The 16,818-nt window shown below is 36.0% G+C and overlaps 1 protein-coding gene across 1 annotated transcript in view; it reads right to left on the bottom strand.

The window, feature by feature from the left end:
- Positions 1 to 16,818, bottom strand: part of LOC107683484 (cytoplasmic protein NCK1-like) — a 46,551-nt gene that overhangs the window by 13,147 nt on the left and 16,586 nt on the right. The window contains exons 2-3 of the mRNA XM_016479540.1: positions 5,666 to 5,717; positions 2,916 to 3,159 (exon numbers count right to left, since the gene is read on the bottom strand). Of these exons, the coding sequence (XP_016335026.1) occupies positions 2,916 to 3,141 (226 nt within the window). The 5' untranslated portion in view covers positions 3,142 to 3,159; positions 5,666 to 5,717. The remainder of the gene's footprint in view (positions 1 to 2,915; positions 3,160 to 5,665; positions 5,718 to 16,818) is intronic.

The following is a 16,818-nucleotide window of genomic DNA, read 5'->3' as shown; positions in this document are numbered from 1 at the left end:
TGTAACATTATTTCAACCAAATTTTAAGATTTTATTCTCCAAAAACTTAATTGAAACCTTAAAAGTAGATACTTTACTTACATTTAATGTGCTTTCTATGGACATATAATCACTTTTGTAAATTTCTTTTGATGCGGACATCTTAACGTCTTTGACCCATGTGTCAAATGCCTGTCTTTGCAAGTATCCTTGTAAACACCGTAATTTAGGTCTTAAGTGAAAGCAAACAGCTGAGAAAGAAAACACACGTGAAACAGTATATTGGAAACCCGGGCAGCTCTTAAAGTGACAGCATGTTGTCTGTCATTCATGTTAATCAAACAACAAAAGAGAGAAAATCTCTCACTGCTCTTGACTAAATCACTTTTGTACATTTAATAAGAAGAAATATATATTTAATCTACACAGAGAAGAATATACAGTGTTTTTATACATTTTATTACTTTATACATGTAGCATTTCTTATTAATTTGTTCTGTATTTTTTTGTCCTGTTGCTTTTAATTAGTTTTTTTTTTTATTCTTATTTAATCACTGACAGTTTATCTGTCTTCAGTGAGCTTGAGTGTTTTTTTTTTTAGGCTAGTATTAGTTATTTTGTGATATTGACACTGGTGACAAGAATTATGAAATTTCTATGGTATCAAAACATTTTATTCCTTATTTAAAGATAAAAAATAACTATATTGTGATCGCCCACCCTTACCTCAGATATAGTGGAGACAAGGGCTGGTTGTCACACGGGCTGTTTCTCCGTAACTATAAGCTTTTCATCAAATAGAGGTTTGAAAACTGATGTTCTATTAAAAAAAAACACAAAAGAAAGGCCATAGAGCCTTGGGACAACTTTAGACTAGGATGCATTGATTTCCTATGGACAGCTCTGACTTCACTGAAGCCAGAGGCTCAGAGCAGCATTTCCACTCTGGTGACTGTACTGAAGCCGCTGGCTGAGGGGTCCAGGAGGTCTTCAGGTGTGGTAAACGTGGTCTAGTCTGGACAGGAACATGATGAGCTAATCTTTCAATCTCCTCTGTTTCTCTTTGTCTTGCTTATCTCCTGACACTACGCCTCACATTCCAGTGTCACAAACACTTCCCTCATCAACATCTCAAATCCTTTAAATGCACAAGAATTCGCCATGCAATGAAAAGTGAAGCAAGTCATTGATCTCACTGTGAACGATTCATCAATGCATACATTCCATTTTTACATTTTCTTTAACCTAATTTTTTTATTAAAATATCATAACTTAATCTTTTAGTGTAAGGGTAGAGTTCTCTCTGGCGACATGCTGGTCTTCTCCAATCATTTAGTCTGGTTAAACCTCGCATTCAGATCCAGTCAACAACTGATGCATAGAACCATGTCGCCACCCTACGGAGTTTTCTTTCTGTTTAACTCTGATGTACGTCACAACACAGAAGAAAAGATCTGTTGCTACTTCCGTTACATAACTTTAAGAAGTATAAACACTAAAAGCATTACACTTGATATCACTGTATATATTTGATGTTTCATTAGATTCATGAGACTCATAGAGCCCAATATTTTGCACCAATATCAAAAAGAGAATACCGCATACAAAACTTAAAGCCATTTGCAAGAGCATTACATTTTATTATTATTATTTTCGTGTTAAGCAAACTTTCTCCCCAAATTTTGTTATTACTAAACTGCATCACAACATTTTGTTGTTTTTTTGATTAGCATTAATTTTGCAAATTAAAAAAAACAAACAAACGTATTGTTAGTAATAAGAATCTAATTAGATCTACTTACTAAAATTAAACAAAAACAGCCATGATATGTAAATATTTTACAACTTGAATCATATATCAACAAAATAAAAAAAAATAAAAAATAAAAAAATTATATATATACACACACACACACATACACAATGCAAAAAGTCTTAGTCCTAAATCAGGTCAATTGCCATTGTAAAATAGAATTTCTGATTGCTTTCTTTCGATTGAAGTCAAAAATATAACCGTGACCAGTTTCAAGAGATTCACCCAACAAATAAGCCTCATTTTATGCTAAACTTAATAAATCTGACAATGACGCAAGCATGGAGCATGCGCTGCAAACACACTGTTGTCAAACTAAATCTTTAGATTCTAAACAAACAAGTACATTCAAGAGAAAATTGTCTTCAATGATAGTCAATGCATACACAATACTGTGTCACAGAGTTTTAAGCAACTCTATTTTACAGCAATGTGAGTAAGACATTTACTGTACCTGAAAAGTAATTCACTGAAGGTGTGTGATTTTGGGAGCTAGCAAGCAGTTGAACACAAGCAGTTTCTCAAATGAAAGCTTCTAACTGTTCAGTACTGTACCTTCCGGTGTATCTAAGCACCAAGTATCATTGTGGTCAAAAAATGACTCCCCAGGAAATGACAAGAAGAATATGCCCTACATACTAAACCGCACATTACCCAATTAGAAACAAATATATTTGGACCTCTTTAAAGCAGAAGTGGATTCAAATATTTATCTGTAAACTGTTTTGTTGCCCACACAACAGTGGAAATGATCATTGTCTTCACTGACTCACACTCATGTTATTTCAACACGCAACCAAAGTTATTACATGCTTTTGCAGAATCAGGGCAGAAATCAAGATTCTCGACATATAATAACTTAAATTTGTGTCTGTCTTTCACACAAAGCTATTACAGGGCTTCAGAAGTCACATGGGCTACATTTAGGGTGTTTTTGATCATTTCTGGAGTTGGCAACATTCTTTTTCACTTTTGCTGAATGATGAATGGTAAATTCTGGACATTCTGCTGTTGGATGTCACATGGGTTTGAAGCAACATGAGATTCTAAATCTAAATCTCGAGATCTAATCAAACAGCAACTGGGAGGATGTTCTTGAGTAAAGCAGAAGTTGCGGCCTCACCTAAAGTGTCTTTGAGGTTCTTGACGATTGAGGCTTTCCTGGCACTGTTCTTTCGTTCGACGTAGTTAGATGGCACGAAGCCCGTCTTGTTGGTAGCGTTTCGTACTCGCCACCAGGACTTAGAGTCATCCAGGAGCCAGAGACGCTCGTTCTTCTTAATGTCCAGCTCCTGGTCCTGCTGGGCCATGTAATCAAACTTGGCGATGACAATCACCTCTTCCGTCATCTTGGATTTATTTCAACACTGAGGAAGATAATAATTGAATTGAGGTTACATAGTGGAAATTAAGTTTCTTTAACAAGTGAAAGCAATGATGAAAAGGCTCTGGTATTTAAGAAAAGAGAAAATCTCTTCCAATGTCCAATTTCAAGGTCAAATTGCTTTTTGGAAAACCAACAGAAATCTTCAAATGAACTCCGTCCTAACAATTACTGACATTTGCCGGGAAAAATCTGGAGTTAAAATGGAAGTTGCAGAGATCCTGATGTTCAATTAGATGACCAAGCCTGACATGATGGATCTAAAATTACAATTTTGTATAACAACAACAACAGCGAACTGGAGAACAGATCAGGCACTGCAGACCTTTGAGCCTAAAGGAAATGGACCAGGTAATGCTCTCAAGAACAGACCGATGCTGATTGGCCTACAGGGCTCAGGACAGCAAACCTGGCTGTCAGAATGGATTTACATCTTTGTTCACCTTCTCATGAACATCTCCAGGCCACAACATAGGTGACCTACTTTCTAAAGGTCTTTAGACTCTTGTTTTCATTAGTTACATTAAACAAATTCTATCCAGCGACAAAAACGTTGAAACGTTGCCCTAAACTAAGACATGAGGAGAGTCTAGACTAGACAGGTACATTAAATACTCAATGCAGATTTGAGAAGCTTGGAAACAAAATGACCACATAATTTGACTGGTTATATACAAAATTTTGGTGAAATTTCACGGACAGGACAAAAACACGGAAAGGAAAAAAAAAAAAAAAAAAAAAATCCATTGTCTATTGTTAATAATGTAGAAATGTATGAAGCATAACAAGCACACAAATCACTTTCAAACTAAGCAAAACATGGGGAAATATTTCGCACTCGCACTAAATTCCCAACCATATGGATTCCTACTGAAATGACTGGATTTCTTCAATGAAATTTTTAATAACGAAACAAAACTTCGGCAACTATCCATCTATGTTTTTACTAGTTCTGGTAATCCAAAATAGAGATCTGCGCGGGACTATTTTTTTTTAGTTCCGCTCCCGCAAGGTTATATTCCGCACCCACCCGCTCCCGCTATATAGTCACTCTTTGTTCACCCGCTGTCCGCTTAGAATAATTTTCTTCCCGACCCGACCGTTCCCGCTAAATTTAGATCTCGTTTCCAGAATCTCACATTTAAATTTCCGCTACTGAAAGAAAGAGAGATAGGCTAACAAATAAAAGTGTAGTCTGCACAAAATTGTATTATTTTATTCGTCTTGTCAAGTCTTGAATTTATTGACTTTGATGTGAATTTATATGAATTATCTTAAGACACAAAATTCGTTTATTTTATGCAACAGTAGGAAAAAGCGTCAGAGAAAATAAAAATGTTGTACAGAAATTGTATTTCTTATTTTTATTCGTCTTGTCAGGATACAATTCGTTTAACATTTACAACACAATAGTCAATGCAGACCTCTAATCCAAAACCCCTTAGAAACTGCTTAGCAATGCCCTAGCATTAAGGATAGGCCAAAATATTATCATAATATGTTTTCCATATCATTCAATATCAATATTTATCACAATATTAATTTACCGTTAATGGGGACGAAAATGCTTTCCACATAGACCTTGAGAATGAATGTGATCAAAATTTGTTCCAAATTAAACTCCACAGAGTAGCTACCTTTTAATTTAGGGCCCCACAAAATACATTTTATTTCACCCTAAATTCAGTGTTTCCCATTTTATTTTTCTGGATTCTGTGTTTTATGATTAAAAAAAAATTGATCATCAACGGTTTCTAATGAATGAGTAAATGTTTAATCAATCTTTTAAAATGTAATCAAATGAAAATCTAACAACAAAACATTACATATTTATATTTTTGTCAAATAAGATGCTGCACAACATAACTGTAAATTAAAACATGGATGAATAAATATCTTGGATGTATGATACTTCTTAAAAATATGAATATTATTATCGTTACTTTTCATTACATTTCAGTTTCTGTCACAATGTCTTCAAGTTAAACCAAACATTTATTTTGATGGTTTGCTTGAAATATCTTTCAGTTTCAGTTGTGAAGAGTTTCGGTGTGTATTTGAAACTGTGAAGTACTGCTGTAGCGACTATCAGAGCAGCTCTGGAGATGAAGTTTATGTGTTCATGTCCTCATATATTAAGACGCAGACGCTGAAAGCACCACGAGCACTGCGCGTTTGAGTTTGTGTAGACAAAACTGTGCCATTCATTCACACAGAAACACGCGAACCATGCTTGCCACATGTACTGACTAGCTGCTGTCGTGTTTATTTCTGTATATTGCTGTATGATCGGCTGTTCGATTAATCAACACCGAGTAAAAATGTCCAGAGCTTATCATCGTTATCGACATACATTTTCTCAGTATATCTTTATCCCCCAGCCCTACCTAGCACCCACCCAGAAAACATTAGCAAACACCTAGCAATGCTCAAACAAGCACTCAGAATATCAAGGTAACTGCTTGTGTATCGTCAGTGTAAATGCTTACCTGTGCTGCATCAAAGCTGTGGATATCTTAGTAGAGATGCTCTATGGCAGACCTAGAAAAGAAAGAAAATCAAAGTTCAACAAAGCATGCATTATGTTCTCAAAGACAAACACAAGAAAGGAAAACAACTAATGGAAACAGACTACAACCGATGCAACACACATGTCCCATCCGAAGCGTTTGGCATGTACGCTCAGACACACACTCAGTAGTGTACGCAGGGAATGTTCCACTGTTTATTCACCAAAGACAAGCATCTGCCCAGCGATTGTGTGCAATTTGGCTAAATAAATAGCTGATGAAGATGACCATTGTTTTAAGACATCAACGCAACGATTGCCAGAAGAAGAGTTTATAGTCAAATGATGTCCGTGCAGTCAAAGCGAGAGATCACTTCCTCTAGAATGATGGCCAGCGATTGTCTATTGTCCAAACATGAGTCAGGAAGATGAGAAAAGGCAGATCCAAAAGTAGGGCGCAAACAGCGAAAGCAGGATATGCCGTTTAATTTCAAATGCATCATACAGGATAACGAGCGAGTCAACACGCACAAGTTAAATAAGTAAAATAATCATTTTAAACCAGTGAACGTGGCTTCCCATCTATGATCCTGGCATCATACCTGGCAAACTTTTTAAAAGCGAACTCCAGTAAAAGAATTGGAAATGAAGCAAAAACAAGAACAATTCCTGTGGCGGTGATTTATGTTGCTAATTCATACATTTCCCTCAACACCATCTAACATATTTTAACATCTGAATATTTTTCTACTGTACAGCAGAATGTGCTAAGTAATAATAATGATCATGCATTTAACTATTGTACAGTAGAACGTACAAAGTAATAATAATCATACATTTTTATTTTAAGCTTTATTTTTAAGGATTACACAATTTTTCTTCCATGTTTTAATAGTAGACCTCTGTTGTGCAGCACTCTGTTTAGCAAAAATAAAGTATTTAATTTTTATTTGACTGCATTTTAAAAAGATGAATTGTTTTAAAAGATTAACTCCCTTGATTACTCTGTTTTTAATAAACTTGTATTAAATCATAAATCCAGAAATAACTTAACAACAGTATTTCTGAACATAAACAATTAAACATTTCATAGGGCATAATTATTGTTAAAAAATAATAAAATAATACGTTGTTATAATTTTACGAATTCAAATTGATTAGTTGATTTGATATATTAATATCAAAAAAATACTATCAACATTTTTTGATTGTTAAAATGAAAATGGAATCCAGAAATTTAAATTAAAATGAAAGTAAAATGTATTTCAAAGGGTCCTAGAAATTTTATTTTTGGTAAACTTTTAAAAATTGTTGTTAAATTGAATACGTTTCATGACTTCCATTAAACAGACATGCTTTCTGATTACTAAAAATGTAATTTAACCATTAAAACAGAGTCCAGAAAAATTAAAACCGAAAAGGGGGGGATAGAATTTTGGAAAAAATAAAAAGAAATTTAGAAAAAATAACTAATTGCCCCTACAAGTAGGAAGTGAAGGCCACATGACTGCAAGTTCACATCAAGTGTGCAATTTTTGGCATGGACGCATGCACTGCAATGTTGCCTCAGATTTTCACCAGAACGAAGAATCTTAGACAGCAGCAGAACGTTTCTGGCTGCCTATGAAATGCTGCACAGCTAAGCACCTCATAGGTTTTAGAACAGATCAGCACCTCTCTGTGTGAGACCAAATTATTTGGTAACCAACATTTTGCTTCTGAACACCCCAAACAAGAATGAGCCGAGGTATTTTCTCAGATAGTGGTTTCGGCTGCAAATGATATGACACGATAGCTGTTTTGGCGATTTAAGTTCTCACACATCACTAAACGTGCACATATCTGTTAATAAATTCCCCAGCATGGTAAACCAGATCTATTTTATGAGTGAGTTCTATTACGAGAACGTCAAACCTCTAGCAGTTTCACTAATTAGATTAATGAACGCTGGGAGGCAAAGTTAACAACAGAGTGCAGGGACAGTCAGAGACACTCCCTAACTCTGGCAGACAAAGCCTACAGCCCATCCACTCCCACCGCATAGCTGAGTTCACAGCCAGAGATCACAAACCCAAGGCCAATCATACGCCACATGCTCATCTGACCGCCACATTCTCCTTACTAAACCAGCCTTTTCTCCATCGCTACTTTCCCTCTAAAAATGACCTGTCATCTGTCTGTTCACGACCTCTGGTAGTCTTCTTCATCTGCTTCTTAAGGTGTTCCTGCTGAAATCTCAGGAACTAAACACTAGTTAGACACATAATAGGAATGAGTCAAGATTTACACTACTGTTGTTGTTTTTTTACTTTTTAAAAAGAAATTAACACTTTTATTCAGCAAGGACACATTAAATTGATCAAAAGTGGAAGTAAAGACATTTATAATGTTACAAAAGATTTCTATTTCAAATAAATGCTCTTTTGAACACTCAATTCATCGTTACGTATCACAGCTTCCACAACAATATTAACATACACAACTGTTTTTAACATTGATGATAATCAGAAATGTTTCTTGAGCATCAAATCAGCATATTAGAATGATTTCTGAAAGATCATGTGACACTGAAGACTGGAGTAATGATGCTGAAAATACAGCTTTGATCCCAGCAAAATTACATTTTACAATATAATGAAATAGAAAATGGTTATTTTAAATTGTAATAATATTACTGTTTACTGTATTTTTTTTTTAAACAAATAAACGCAGTCTTGGTGAATAGAGACTTAAAAAAAAAAAAAAAAACACTGACCCAGAAAAAATTAATCTTAGCAACTACACTATAAAAATGTATAATAGAATAGAATATATAATTGTAACTGTAGAAACACTGACGATAATTTGAAATGCTTTGACAGGTAAAATAAAAATAAGGTATCATACCAATTTAGAAACCTTCCCACTGTAAAGGATGCAAATATGAGTTAGAAGTGAAGAAAAGGGGAGGAAATGATGCTTGATTGTCATAGAGAGAGACTTCGAAAGCTTAAAAGGCCTAAACTCCAGTTCCGATTTGTACCCATTGAAGACACAGCAAACGTGTGTGGACTGAATCTCAAAGCTACAGAACAGAAGCTCTCTGCAGCTCTTTGCACACTAAAAAGAAACGCTGTCTAAGTTCATCATCACTCATCAATCGCTCATTTCAGCGCCTTTATGCTGCTGCTGTCTGATAAACACGTTAGCTTCACAAAACCTCCAGCCGTGTGCATCTGTGCTCTTCAAGCTTTAGGACGTGAGGAGGTTAAAGAGACGAGAGATGCACTTCACAGAAGAGAGCACAACAAAACATCTGCATCTGCACCCTAGTCAAACTATTGAGGGCGCGGGAGCTGATAATGAGCCGCTATCCTCCCTCTCCATCTGTCTCGCAGCCCTAAATTCTGCCGTCCCAGAAACCTTTGCACTCATTTGAGTTGGAGTGGAACAGCACAGATGCGTTTGGTTTGTTCCACAGGTTCATGCATTTTACATTTACAACCTCGCTAAATGATGTGTGAAACAACATAAACTACCAAATTTTGCTACAAGTTTGATTGCAACATACAATCATTGCTGTTAATAGTGTTCATCGTCTGTTTGATTACGTCATTAACTGAATTTTACCGTATATTTCTGCCATATGTACATCAATTTGACAGTCACCACTGACAAGCTACTACTAAATATATTGTAGAAACTGAATTTTCTGTAAAGCTGCTTTGCAACGATTTGTATTGTGAAAAGCGCTATACAAATAAACTTGAATTGAATTGAATGTGTGCAAATTATTTTACAAATGATAAGCCGACTAGTCATAAAAAAAACATAGATGTAATGATGTAATATAATCAATAAGAAGCACTGAAGTACAGTAGATATATTGTTCATTGGGACTTTTAATAAATAATATATATTTGTTTTAATAAATTATCATATACACACACATACAATAATTTATGGTGTAAGCAGCCAACCTAGACTTCATCATTAAACTGTAGCAAATTATTTGTAGAATCTGGTGAGAATGCACTGATAAATAATTATTTTCATGTTATGGTTTCATAAGCAGCCAATATTACTGTATTAATACTGTCTAATTAATAAAACTGACTAGAGAAAAAATGCTATAAATGTAAATATAAATTTATGCAACATAACTTTATACAGTAAGAAAAATTATATTCATTTTGACATTTACTAAAGATTACATTTAGTAATGAGTGTTTTAATTAAATTATTAGCGTTTTTAAATATTAACATTAAGTGAGAGTTACTGGCGAATAACCAGTATGATAATGCAAATATTTTAAATAAACATTTTTATTTTTTCAACAAAAATATTAACATGAAGCAAAATTACATTCATACACTCACAAAAATGAAGTGAAATGGAAATATTTTAAATGTACAGTACAAACGATTGATAACTCTGTTTTGTATGTTTGTAACCAGAGATAAAAAGACACTGCTGTATTAAAGGTGGGGTAAGCGATTTTTCAAAAACGCTTTAGAAATCTGATTCGGGCTAAATAGCAAAACAAACTTGTAGCCAATCAGCAGTAAGGGGTGTGTCTACTCATGATGTGGAGGAGAGAGAGCGTTCAGTCCGAGCCGAGCGAGAGAAAGATAGAGATGGTGGATAAAAAACAAAAGAGGAAAACGTCTGGGGAACAAACGAAGGCTTAAGGCAAGAAGTAGGACCCGTGTAAATATCGGATCAGCTTTCCAGCACTGGAGAGAACTCAAGGAGCGGAAGGCCTGCGATCGGACGCCGAGGTTGCTTTGTTTCTTCTCGATAGGTGAGTAACAACATGTCTGCGCCGCAACAGCTAAAGTCTGTCTAGTACACTGGACGCGACAAAGCGACCGTTGAAAATCAATTGAAATTTGTGTTAATACGTCATGAATAGAACACAGCAGCAGTTTTCTGTCGGGGATTTGTCGTGTCGTGTCGCACCGCATCCAGTGTAGACCATAGATATGTATCTATGGTGTAGACAGCATCACTGATTATGAGTTCCATAGTATTTTGTTGCGCGCGCCACTCGTGTCCGGTGTAGAAACGGTGTAACATTGGTTTTGCTTTGTTTCACAGAACTAATCGTTGCCTGGGTTGCGTACGTATGTGTGGGGCGGAGCTATCAAAATAGGGGTGAGACCCTTTTGGGGTAGGGGCATGTTTGTTTTGGCGATTTCAAATGTCAACATTGGCTACACTTTCTCATAAACCCCACCTTTAACCGTGTCCAAATTTGTATGTTATGTTTTTGAACCTTATGTTTGTGAATATATATCTAACTGTGTAACTCACTGTAACGCCATAACTAAAGCTAAAGCAATGAACTGAACCAACCTGAAGAAGTGCGTTCTCCATTAATTCCTGTTTAGAGCCAATCTGAGGTCATCTTCTCGACATCCATCAACACATTCAATGACCCTGATAAGATCAAGAGGAAGTGCAGAGGCAATCTGGATCATCTCACTCTCCTCACGACATGCGTCTAGTGAAAGCTAACTACAACTGACACCAGTGAAAGGAGAAATTCACATGTAAATGCTAGAACAGGCCAAAAAGCACAAAATAGCTCTGCATTATAACCTCTATAAGTAGAGGTGACGGGTCGAAATTTCGAAATTGAAGAAAACTCCAAGTTTGGTCAAGTTCTGAGGCAGGATCACATATATCACAGAGAAGATTCACAACGTACTGCACCAAGCTCACGGAACAAATTAATTATTGCAACTTTTTATGCTAATTAGAATACTGAGATGTTAACTTGCTAACACATCAAACGCTGCTAGAATAGAAAGCGAGTTACTTACTTCACTACATTTCATGAAAACATACTGTTCCTTTTTATATCAAACTGAAAGAAACCTAGAGCAGCTCCGAAAAGTGAAAGCAAATGTCCAAATTGTTAACAAATCATTCTTTTGAACCAATTATTTTCAGTGAACCCATTGAATCAGTTCATACCTGCACTGAACAACTCATTTGCAAACTGGGCTGTTCCCAGATAGCAAACACACGTCTGCAAGATGTCTGTTAAAGATCGCTTCACCTGAAAAGCATCTGCTGTGTACAAACATCTGATAGACGTCTTTAAGATGTCATTTATACATTCTAAATCATAAACATCTTAAATACATCTTCTAAACGTCTATTTGACATCTCATAGGAAACGGCCTATAGACGTATTGCAGATTAGCAAACACTCTAAAAAATACGTCTTGCAGACGTCAAATAGACGTCTCCGTGATGTACGTGTGCTACCAGGGCTCAAACGTCAGCTGCTAACAGTATTTTTTATGTTAATTCCCTTACAAAAATTAACCATGGTTTTATTGTAGTTAACGTGTAGTAACCATGGTTTTTTGGCGTAGTGATTACCATTTGTATAACCATAGCTTTACTACAAATACCATGGTTAAACTATGGTTAGTGTAGTAATCAAAAGTAACCATGTTTTTTTTGTAGTAAAACCATGGTTAATTTTCATAAGGGAAGAATACTGAGCTGTTAGCTTAGCGACATGCTAACATCAAGCGTTACTGGAATCAAAAGCAAGTTGAGTCTTACTTCTCTACATGCTAACATCAAATGCTCAAACATCAAAAATCAAAGGCGAGTTGAATCTTACTTTATTACATTTAAAAAAAAAACATACTGTTCCAACTAAAAGAAACCTAGATCGGCTACGTAACGCGAGAGCAATGTCTGATTTGTTAACAATCATTATTTTGAGCCAATTCTTTTCAATGAACCTGCTGAATCAGTTCATAAATTGCACCGAACGACGAGAGATTTGAGAGATGGACTGCATGGTTTGCAGCTAGTTTTAGTATTTTTTTAATTATTATTTAATTAGAATACTGACCTGTTAGCGTAACGACATGCTAACATCAAACGCTACTGGAATCAAAAGCGAGTCAAGTCTACTGTGCAGAGCTTTATTTGTGTGCTTCGAAGAGAACCTATATAAAACATTCCAAATCAGTCACTTACGAGGTTCCATCTTAGTTAGAATGCCGTCTTAGAAGGTAGCAGCCTATGTAGGCAGCTCACTAGGTTTTGTAACAGGCCCCGGGTTTCACAGACATACAGTATATACAAAGCTTTCACGAGACATGCGATTGCCTTTGATTTTTATTTTACATGCAACGTGCTAATAACTAATTTTGTGGAGGATAAACACATGCTCAAAATGCACAAAAACTGAGAGAATCCCACCTTATCCGAAAACCGCAGGTTCATTACAGACGTTTTCCAGGCTTGTCATTGACAACAGCTCTGTGACATTATACCTTCTTCTTTACGTTCATACTCCTGCTAACAATCTGAAGTGCTCGCTGGTTAACAGGTAATCCTGCTTTGTTCTTGCAACCTGCAGTAAGGTTCACCACTCCCCTGAAACCTGTTACTACAAACCTGCACATTCAAAAAGACAAGTGTGCACTGCAAACCGAAACAAATGAGGTCTACAGCTGGCTTAGCAATGCTGCAACCATTGCGGCAATAGAGCTAGACCGCACACATTCTGCTGCAGTTTAAGAGTGCACAGCTTCCTCTCTCTATTGTGTCTAGCTGAGGTGAGAGGGTGATGGTGTCGCTCAATGCTTCCTTTAGTTCTTCTGCAGCGTCTCAGCCCGCCACCAGGGCCTGACGAGCATACAGCGAGTGTGTGATGAGTGACGGACAGCCGAAGGCGCCCACCCTGGAGATCTGACGGGCTGGGAGACGCTTTCATGTGCCATCAGAGACAGCGGAGATCCCGAGAAAAAGGGGCGACAGGGGAGTGATGGGTAATGATGAATGGCAGAATTAATGAGGGTTAAATTACAGAGCGATGCCACTTTCCACACTGTGGTATGTATGGGGTTTGCATAATTCAGTGTGTTATGGGTATACATTTCACCTGAGGATCAGTAGCGTATATATCCATCCATCAGTACGGATCACACTCAACTAGGGTGGGGCCGATAGATGATGCCATCAAACAACGTTTTCCTTTTAAAAACATGTACAAAAAGGTCACACATTTCAGAATTCGCACATTTCAGAAGTGGGAATTATTGTAGGGGTGGGACTTGAATGATTCGATTAGTTATGATATTAATGGTTGATATTGATTGTATATATCCATCCATCAGTACGGATCACACTCAACTAGGGTGGGGCCGATAGATGATGCCATCAAACAATGTTTTCCTTTTAAAAACATGTACAAAAAGGCCACACATTTCAGAAGTGGGAATTATTGTAGGGGTGGGACTTGAATGATTCGATTAGTTATGATATTAATGGTTGATATTGATTTTGATTGTTTTACTGATGAATCAAAAACAATATCAGGGACATTATTAAGAAAAAATTGTCCATTTTTATATCATGATTACTTTAAACCAAATTTTTACTTTTAGACAGTGGTAAACTAACAAAGCATTTTGGTAGTCTCTTATTTTAGTATTATTCTTACACTATTATAGTATAACGAATATTATAGTATTTATTCATAATTTTTATTTTTCATTTTAATTTAAGGTTTTAGTAATGTTCTTATGTTTTTGCAATTGTATTTGTTTTATATTAAGCATTTCTATTTAGCTATATTTATATTTCAATTTTAGTTGTATTATTGTTTTTATTTAAAGTTTTTCATCTAATATTTATATATTTATAATTATGGATGGATAAATAAATAAATGTTTGAATTACTTAATTATTTAATTAACTTAATTAATTAAAATAGTGGTAAAATAGTGAAATATGATTACAATTTAAAATAACTGTTTTCTGTTAATATATTTTAAAATGTAATTTATTCCTGTGATGACAAAGCTTAATTTCAGCAGCCATTATTCCAGTCTTCTTCAGTGGCACATGATCCTTCAGAAATCATTATAATATGTTATATTATAATAATATTTCACAATATTACTGTATTTTGATCAAATAAATGCAGCATTGGTGAGCGTAATAGAGCTTACCTATTACCGGTACACATTTTTGACCAATGTATATTCTAGTTTATTTCAGCTAATGAAATTAATATTTCAATTAATATAATTTTTTTAAAGTAGTTTTAGTTTCAGTTATCAATAACAAGATTGGTTCCTTCAGTACATTTTGCGATAATCCTTTCAGAGTATTAAGTATTTGTATTTTGGGAAACTTAATTTACTGCATAACTAAGCACAATATATTCAGAATATTACTTTACGACATTTCGTAAAAACTGTTCCTTGTTATTTTGAACTGGAAAAAAAAAGAGCAATGTCAGAGTTTTGAATTAATCATTCTTTTGGGCTGATTATTACTGAAAAAAAAAATGATCCTGTTCACAAATTGCACTGACTCTTTCATGAATTTGCAACTACTCCCACTGCAGATATTCTTCAGTCAACAGCTCACTGATTCAATGATCCGGTCAGAGCGATTCACAAAATTAGTCTAGAATCAGGAGTAATATGATCCTCAAGTGTGCGGAAGATTTGACTGATGGTGCTGAATAATTTGAACTGAGTCAGATTACATCATAAAACTTCAAAATCCATGACTAAATACTGACCCAGCAGATTGGAAGTGCTGGTTTATGAGGTAGAAGTGGCCGGTCTGATGGACTAGAAGTAGCTGTCAGCCCGGCCCAGTGCTGTAACCTAATGCCTCTGACAGGGAGCTCAAATCACAGGGCTCTGGTGCCTGCTGGAATGCAATCTGTGTGTTTTCCCCCTCCAGCACTGCCTCACTTCCTCTGACACATCACACACACTGATGGACTAGTAGCAGAGGAGCAGAACTTAAACCAGACCAGTTGAACTGATGTGATAGTCACAGGACCTACATGCATTCAAACAGTCAACACGTTATAGTACTCTACAGGAGATATACATTCTACTTTAGTTTTTTTTTTTTTTTTTTTAAAGAAATCCATTTATAAAGTTACTTAAGGTTATTATAAACACAAAACAGTCCATTTTACTTCCCTGATCAATCCACTCGGAATAAACCAGGATGTTTTGCTACTGCACCTTTAAGACTGCTATATGAAAATTATTTATGATTGGCTAATGTTTTCACATGTGAAAAAAGTAACTGTAGGTGTTGACATGTAAAAGTGGGCTCATGGTTTTTGAGATTTCTGAATGTGCCATTTGCAGTACAGTTTCAATATCTGAATTTATTATTGTGATCATAAACACACTGGTTTGTTGCGCAAAGTTTTACATATTTATATTTATGCATTTGGCATTACATTCAAATACATTTTATCAGTTCTTGCTTCTCAGGGATTCGAACCCATGACCTTGGCTTTTCTAGCACCATACTCAGCTGTTTGAGATACAGGAAGTATTGAGATAGCCTGCACGTTGAATCGATTTATTAAGAATAACAATCTGAGATATTTGCCCGCTGTTTTTCTAATCCTGAAAACGTTTCATTTTAATTTGCTATTTGGCAAACTTTCGCGTTTGAGGCCAGATTTTAAGAGTTTAAATCCACGCATTAAAAAAAAAAATTATTAAACTTAAAAAAATATATAAATTTTCTTCCCAGCAGTTAACTTAAAGGGTTAGTTAACCCAAAAATGAAAATTAGCCCATGAATTACTCACCCTCAATGCATCCTAGGTGTATATGACGAATCCAATCGGAGTTATATTAAAAATTGTCTTTGATCTTCCAAGCTGTTTAATGGCAGTCAGCGGGTGTTACAGTGCCTCAGTCCAAAAGAAGTGAAATAAAGCTCATCCATTCATAATAAAAAGTGTCTCCGGCGCCCGGAGGCCTAGAGTGAGCAGAGGCGGGCGGGCTTGAGAACGGCGCGGCCGGCGGATTCGACAAAGGAGCAGCGGTGGGCGGCTTGCGGCAACCACATGTGACGACCCCGGGCTGGACTCCACTTCATCCACGGTGAAAGCTGATCCGGCGATCCACAGCACTAAGTTGATGTATTTCCTCAGCGACCAGCACGGATCAGCTCTAGGCATGACGAAACGGATATCGTCCTCTTTTGGAAGACCAAACAAAGTAGTTTCGCTTTCACAACGAAGCACACAGTGCCTTCATGACATGGCGGCAGCGGCAACAACAATACTACAGCGAGAATAAAAGTTACGCCTTCTTTCTTTGCGTGAACATTTGGGCGGC

This window comes from Sinocyclocheilus anshuiensis, unplaced genomic scaffold, assembly GCF_001515605.1.
Source record: "Sinocyclocheilus anshuiensis isolate Anshui unplaced genomic scaffold, SAMN03320099.WGS_v1.1 scaffold1451, whole genome shotgun sequence".
NCBI classification, from domain to species: Eukaryota; Metazoa; Chordata; class Actinopteri; order Cypriniformes; family Cyprinidae; genus Sinocyclocheilus; species Sinocyclocheilus anshuiensis.
The sequence above is the reverse complement of the archived record's forward strand: the minus strand, read 5'-3'. Positions and strand labels throughout refer to the sequence as shown.